The sequence below is a fragment of the Cyphomyrmex costatus genome, unplaced genomic scaffold (assembly GCF_001594065.2).
Source record: "Cyphomyrmex costatus isolate MS0001 unplaced genomic scaffold, Ccosl1.0 scaffold123, whole genome shotgun sequence".
In the NCBI taxonomy this organism is placed as follows: domain Eukaryota; kingdom Metazoa; phylum Arthropoda; class Insecta; order Hymenoptera; family Formicidae; genus Cyphomyrmex; species Cyphomyrmex costatus.
The window spans coordinates 1578576-1586592 of record NW_017275207.1 but is presented as its reverse complement, the minus strand read 5'-3'; the positions used below and the strand labels follow the sequence as shown (position 1 = coordinate 1586592).

Sequence of the window (8017 nt, the reverse complement as noted above, 5' to 3'; positions counted from 1 at the left end):
TGATAAGGGCCGACTATGAGAGAACGGAAAGGAGCGAGAAGGCGATGCGCGGAAGAGGGAAATGGAGCAGGGGGAATGTAAGACAGAGCGGCAAAAAGAGGGGCAAGATTAAATCGCTGGCGACACGCGTGCGATTGATTAGCGTGGAATAATTAGCGGGAGAATATCAGCGTTAGGGCACCGCGAGTGAGCTCTACTATCGATAAGACAGCCGACACGCTTGTCACGGGGGGCGCGACCAGAGCTCGAGGAGAGCACGCGCGGCTCTCTATCGCGGCGGCATTTTCACTGAGGAAACGATGGCAAGGAAACGAGAGAGCTCTTCGTGGCGAGACCCCCCCAACCGGAGCCCCGTTTTCGTAAATGCTCGGATACCCTGCGCGTATCGGGAGCGACCGGAGCGGGATACGCATGCGCTTCCATTTACGACGGGCGCACGCGAACGTGCGCGGCCGCTTCTTATCAGCGACACAGCGTTACGTCGGCGCAGTGCCGCGGGACGTTTTCTCCCTACCACCCTCTTGGTGGCTATTGTGCGTGGGAGGGAAAAGGAGACGGGGTTTCGAGGGCACTACGATGAAAGGAGAACGCAAACGAAGCAGGAGCGAAGTGGGTTTCTGGAATACCCTGAGTTTATTAAATGTTAATCATTATAGAATTTTTTTTGGGTTAAATGTGCGGACTCTCCTTTATTGAGATTGAAAGTTAATTTTGTCCGAAAGAATAGTAAAAAGAGAAGAAGAGAGAGGATTTCTAAATAATACGATATAATTTTATTTGAAACAATTCTAAATTCAAATATTAAGGATTTCTTCAATTTCTCTCCTATACTTTTTTTTAACTTCAAGACCTACACGAAAAAAAGTTAATGTATAAAAATACAACACGTAAAAACAAAATTAATTATCAATAAAATAGAAACATTTAAACATCTGAAAGAAACGATCTCGTTTCTTGCCTTAGAAATACTTTTAAAAATGTCTCTTTTAAGAAAATGTGTGTGTTAAAAAAGAAATTATACATACAATTATTATCTAATGACTATAATAATATGTTTATTATCTTATTTTCATTATTATTTCTCCCTTTCTTCCTCGTTTTGAGGAGAGAGGTACTATTATTACAGTCTTTTGTTATCACTTTATCTCAAGAAACAAAGCTAACGGCAGGTTATTATTTGCTTCCCTTATCTTTACGTACTAAGTTGTAGAAGAAAACGATGCGGTTTTGATGCATTATAATCTTAAGAAAAAGTTATATCTATCCCATTATGTAATTGTACGTAAAATAATTTATTAATCTTTATTAATTTTGTATATTATAGCTTACAATATAGTATGGCATAAATTACTAAATAAATTATTTATTTTAATTTATTGCTTCAAAATCATAATGGGTACATAGAATATTCATATTCTCTAAATTGGATCGGGCACGGGAATTTTCGGCATACGGCCTTCCATCATATCATTCAGCAGTATACCGATCTCCTGGCAGAAAATAATCAATTCAGTTTACTTACATATAATGCCTAAAATTAACAAATCTTTTACGCAAGCTAACATTTATTAAGTATTAAGCAAAAAGATAATGAACAAGCAAATATATACCTCTTCTCGCTGCATTCTCAATCTATCGATAATAGGCTCGTTAAAGTTAGGGTCATTACTGGGATCCTCCAAAGTACTTTCGTCACTCCTCGACACTTGCGGTATACGTGAGACGTAGATCTGTTTGATAGTATCTAAAATTGCCGACGGTCTCGTTTGAGGGAATTGCAAATCGATTCGTCCGAAAGAATCCATGCCAGCCGGCATCATTAACGGTTTTTCATAATCCGTACACTTATCCTCCCTTGCGTTTCATTTCATATAAAGACACGATGTCGAGATATATGATATATCACACATGTAATTTATAAAATATAAATAAGTTCTCGGTGAATATTAAAACTTAATAAATCATGTTTACTATCAGAACTTACATAAATGGAGAACCAAATCCATAATGAGATAATAAATCTTTCAGTCGTCGTACGAGAAATTTATCTTTAGAGGAATAGTAATAAAGGCTTGCACCTAGATTATGAGCTATAGCTCTCAATATCTTGCCAATAAATTCTTTCTTACTCGAATCAAATTCCTATTACAGAATTAATCACAGAAAAAATTAATTTACTCTAAAATGTTACAATATTACAAAGTTCTAAAATTTATGCTAATTGTCTTTTAAAATATTCAAAGTTAAGGGAAATATATTAATTACAAATACACTTTTTGAGTTTAATGTATTAAAACTTTTTAATTTTCTCTCTTATATTATTACCAACTTCATAGCAATAAATTAAAATTACTGTAACAATTTTTTTATTTTGTTTATCTTTGTACAGTGCAGAACAAATATATGTGTCTTTTTTACTCTTTTCATAATATTTACACATACACGTTATATATTTATCAAATACCTTAAACTCATCATATCGTCCACCTATAATACACATTTTCATTAAAAATGGATCAACTCCACGTTCCAATTCTTTTTTTCTATCTGCTTCCCCCTTATCCCGTAATTCTTGAATCATGTTAGTGTCGTAACTCATTTTCAAACCATTTCGTATTACGGAAAGGGCCTCCTCGAAGGAAGACCATAATTCTTCTGGTCGCGATAAATCTAACATTATTAATAACACGGTGTGATGAGGGGAATGTGTCAATGTAGATCCTGTCATCGCAACAGATACCAAAGAAGAAGCTAAGTAACCCACTTCCCACACGTGCACAATATTTTTCACCTACAGCAATATACTATTTAGAAGTTTAATTTCTAAAGTAGTAAAAAATTTGATTTCGTTAATAAATATACTAACATTTTTTATAATAAAAATATTATAATTAATTTCTGTTATAAGCATATAAAATTATATATATATTTTCTAAAATTTTAAATTAATATATTTATAATTCTTTAGTGTAAAGAAATTAAAATTTATCATCCACGAATATATTTTTGTAGAAAGATGAATTCGTACAGTTGTCACTTACTAAACTTTTCACAGTTTTGCGACCAAACGAATAATCCATTGCTATAGTTGGTTTTGGTCTTTCGTCTTTTTCAAGAAATCGATACACCATTGTTGTTTTACCCTACAAGTGCAAGTGGAAATGCAAAGTACATCTTGCGCTAATGTAGTATGCTCCTAATTTCATCACTTACAACTCCCTTGCTGCCAAGGATAATAATGGATCGTTCGTGAGTTTCATTTGGATCAGTCTTGCGTCTATTTTCTTCTTCTACAGCAAGCCGTAATGCAGTTTCTCGCATAGACTCCTCACTAGAAAGTTCATTCTATTGTAATTAGTTTTATAATGTTAAGAACAAGTCTGATAAAAAGTTAATGGAAAATGATTAAAATCGATATTTCTATCAATTTGTATTGTTTTATATAAGTTTATATCATTTTCTATCGTCGAGTTTGCAACGTCACGATTGATCGGCTATGAATTTTATCGTATTTTATCGAATTCTATAAGATGTGTACAAGATTCCTATAAGACTTGATTCAAATTAGTGAATTTACGAACCAGATTCCGTATTCAAAATGATAGGATTTTTCTATCATTCTCTATCAACTTTTTTTTATCAGGGATATGATGTTAGCTACCATCTACCATAAATAAATATTATAAATAAAAAAGACAAATAATTACAGATTTATATTCGTATTAAATAGTTATAGATAGATTTCTTTAAATCGTTTATTTAATTATTCTTATACTTATTGATTATTCTTTCAAAATTAGGAAATAATGAAAAGTATTTTTTTTTAAATATTACTCATTAATATATAGCTTAAGATTATAATTATTTAATAATATATTATATCAATACATTTCTGTTTACAAAGCTGTAACAAATTTAATATATATGTATAATAAATTAATCACCAGTTTTCTGCAGTCATTATTTTTAAAACACAATAAAGAATGATACTAATAACTGTAGTTCTATTCGCACAATGCCATATTTCTTCAGGTTATGGATATGTTTTACTTTGTATTACCATGGAAACGAAGGTAAACGCTCAGCCGCTCACTTGCATCATTCCTGTATGACATGTGAATTATTATAAAAAAACAAAATAATAATTGTATATATACACAATAAAAGCATATTCGCATATAATGTAGAGCACATCTGTTTCGATATGTAACTATTTAGAGATGTATGATAAATAATTCTTCTTACTACGCAATCCTAGATTACAAAATTTGATAAACATTTTTAGGAACAGTTTATTTAAGTAAATAATATTATATAACTGTTTCCAGTTATGACAATTGATTTTTAATTGTTTATATTAATGTTCAGAATACATCACGATAGTACAAGATATAATAATTTACACCTACGTTAATCGCTCGTTTGCGTAACGTTTCAACTATATATGCGCGATGATCTAACGAAAGATCTCATCAGTCTTGATAAAGAAATCTACAAGGATATCTTTTGTAATAATCAATTTGAACACTTTTATTTAGCTTCTTCAATTTCTTTATGATATAAAAATGTTTTCAGAGCTTTACAACATAATGTCTCCGCTGGATCATGACGCGCATAACACGTATATAATTCGCAAATTTATTTATAAATTAAATTATTTTTTAATATATTTTCATTGCATACATTATGTACAACTTGGACTAGATCAAATCAGGAATGGTATATATCTTACAATTCGTGATAAATTTCAACAATTTATAAATTATTACATACGAATGAATAGTTTCTAAAGTAGCTAAAACATTTTCCACAATTAGAAAAACACATTGTCTTTCATACTTAATTATTATAACAAATTAACAATTGCACAAGTCTCATTAATATATGTATATAAATTAAAAATATTAATATCATTATGCATTCTTTTTCTGCAGAACTGTATATGAACAGCGCGCACATACATTTTCATTATAATTTTTCGTAAACGTGGATCATATATTGTTATTTTTTTGTTCAATGAATTATAATCAACCAGCAATTAATTTATATAATAATAAATACATAATAATTAAAACATTTATCATTTCTTAGTTTAATCTGTATATATGGATTCGATTAAATCTGATTACTGATATGAGGCTTTCATGATAAAAAAATCCCTTTTAAAGAAATCTGTAACTTTAAAACGCAGTAAATATGTTAACATACAAAATCTTACAAGTTGCTACGTTTGGTCCTGTTACAGCACCGTTAAATACCGAAAGATCTGCAAAATGTAACGTTAAATTTACAAATAAATAGATGCTGTTCCTTTCTGTAATTTTTGTCCATACTTGTTCTGGAAAATAATATTCTCAAAATTTCTATGACTATTCTTTAATAATATATAGATATATGTATACTCTATACTAATTTTGTTTGAACACTATGGTCAGTAAAAGTACTTGAAGGAGAAAGATGAACATATTATGACAGATTAGTTAATGTATTCACAAAACTATAGTTTTAAACATGAACGATAATATCAAACAATATTTTAACAAATTAATATTGTTTGACTCAATACAAAATCAGCTATAATTAGCGTTTGTCAAATGTTTTCTTCGATACATTTTATAAAAACCTCTTATTTCGTTCACATCAAACTAGCAAAGCTATGTAATAATCTGTCAGTATGTATATTAATTTTTTGTCATATTAAATTATCAATAGTTATTTAAAGTACCCATAATGTTGAAAATTCAACGCAAATATTTTTTTCATAAAATTCATTAGATATTCGATGAGCATTGCTACTATATGTTTCATATTTTAGGTATAATGAGTAATACAAAGGAAGACAAATGCACTGATTTTTTAGTCATCTTTTTCTATAATATTTCATTGCTTCTATAATGCAGTATATTACGCGCTCTGCATGTTATCTAGTCCATATGTCACTCATCCAATTGTCATTTAACTCCTCGTTTGGTAGAACTTTTAATTTTCTTAAGGCTTCAAGATAAAATGTAAGTTCTGATGTAACCACACCATGTTGTGGGCCACCATTGTTCACTATATTCATTTTAACTAGTTGCTCTCTAAGTTTCTCCTTGAATAATGAATTTACCGTACGGTAAAGAGATTGTACTTCGACAGTAGGCAAAATACCAGAAACAGCTTCATGAAGTTTCATTAGATAACTGCAAATAAAAATGAAATTTTGAAAGACAAGAATATTAGACGTCATAATCGTTATAAATATTAGATATAACATTATCCAAATACTTACCTAGAAATATTTCTAAAAGATTTAGATGGCACTGGAGGTCTGGCTGTCCATTTAGATATTTGTCCGCCTAATAAATTATCTACAATAATGAGGATTTTCCCTTCAATTTCACGAACATGTGCGCGAATGTCTCTTTCAACACTATCTAATAAAGCTACTCCTCCACTGATACCAGACGTGCCAATCAGTCCTCGACTTGGATTTTGTTCTATGAGTGCTAAATGTATTAAAGGCGTATATAAAATATTTTTAAATAAATCTTTTCATATTTAACGTTTCAATTGTTGCTAAATATATATTTTTATATTATATTTAACATAATAATTCAACATATTAAATTACCTTGAAAATGTGCTTTCACAAAAGACATAAACCACAATACAAGTTTAAGACTTCGCGCCGCCAATACGAGAATCGTGCTTGTAATGGTTTTCAAACCCGCAACTTCCATTGCACCCGCACCCAAAACTAATTGACAACATCTTGAATTATAATGTCTTAACAATTCGGCTAATTGTCTTCCTATAGTTCCAGACAAGGCAACTAATTCACTACCAGTCCTAAAAACAAACTATGTTATATTATAGAAGATTTTACGAATAATATTTTGTAATTTATCTTTACCTGCAATATTCGTGTATCATCTGTATAAGCATCAGAGCAGTTCCGACAACAGCAAATTTTTCATCACCAACCATGATGAAATTCCCCACACTTTCATTCTTGATGCTATCCTCACACGTGGATATTTTAAGTGGAAAATGTTTTTTCTCATATACATACGTTACTAACGACTGAAATTCTAATAGTACATCAGCTTGTTTCCATCTTTCAGATTCCAATAATAGCGTCAGCTTAGTTTTACGTTCATTATGAAAACGATGTACAAATTTACTTGCTTGCGCCTATAAAAATATGAATTATACATTGACAGAACAATTACTCTATTTGATAAGTAAATTTCTAATGACATGATTTACACAAATAATAATTACTTTAAATGCCGATCGTAATGCAGTACACTGTTTACCGCAAAGTTTCTCACAAGTGTATGTGAATTCTTCAACCATATTGGCTAATTGGCAAACTTGAGCGGCTGTTGCTCTCTCACTCAACCAAGAGTTCTTATCATTCCAAGTATGATATTCTTTATCCTCTACCTTATTCTGTGAAACATCAGCAATTATCTTGTCCTTATCGTTGTGGAATTTATCCTTTTCACTTGTCCCAGCTGAAAGTAGATTTCCCATTCGCTCATGGCAGTAATCACACACAGAGGTAATCATGTCACAGAGTTTTGTAATCACTCGCGAATGCTCTTCTCGAGTCAGTAGACGATCAAGTATTGATTCATCAAACGACCCGTCACATAAACGTCCTGCTGATAAGTCTGCGGTATCTTTCATTACATCATGAACTGCCTAATAATAGAATATTTAATTATTATATATAATATACATGTTTTTATATAATACACATGTTTCATTATTAAATATTTCACAATGACACACAATTTAAAAATAAATAGTAACTTATAATCTCCAAAGTAATTGTTCTTAAGAGGTAAAAAAGTTTTATTTGTAGTCACATAATTGTAAAAATCTTAATATCAATTTTAGTGCTCAATTACACAAAGACATTTAATATTAAAAATTAAAAATTTGCAATATATATATAAGCATAAAGCAGAAGAAAATAAAGAAAAATATAAATATATATATATATATATATATATTTATATTTTAC

The 8017-nt window shown here is 30.5% G+C and overlaps 2 protein-coding genes across 2 annotated transcripts in view; both read right to left on the bottom strand.

Annotated features, from left to right (window-relative positions):
• Window positions 1-1386: 1386 nt before the first annotated feature.
• LOC108781385 (cytoplasmic dynein 2 light intermediate chain 1) lies at window positions 1387-3961 on the bottom strand. The gene is made up of 7 exons (XM_018549337.1): window positions 3945-3961; window positions 3214-3331; window positions 3042-3143; window positions 2465-2791; window positions 1985-2142; window positions 1611-1854; window positions 1387-1490 (listed from the first exon to the last, which is right to left on the bottom strand). Exons 1-7 carry the CDS (start codon window positions 3959-3961, stop codon window positions 1419-1421), a joined length of 1038 nt encoding a protein of 345 aa, XP_018404839.1. The 3' UTR covers window positions 1387-1418.
• Window positions 3962-5913: 1952 nt separating this feature from the next.
• Window positions 5914-8017, bottom strand: part of scat (VPS54 subunit of GARP complex scat) — a 5684-nt gene continuing 3580 nt past the window's right edge. The window contains exons 9-13 of the mRNA XM_018549334.1: window positions 7267-7692; window positions 6896-7176; window positions 6614-6831; window positions 6272-6488; window positions 5914-6182 (exon numbers count right to left, since the gene is read on the bottom strand). Of these exons, the coding sequence (XP_018404836.1) occupies window positions 5921-6182; window positions 6272-6488; window positions 6614-6831; window positions 6896-7176; window positions 7267-7692 (1404 nt within the window). The 3' untranslated portion in view covers window positions 5914-5920. The remainder of the gene's footprint in view (window positions 6183-6271; window positions 6489-6613; window positions 6832-6895; window positions 7177-7266; window positions 7693-8017) is intronic.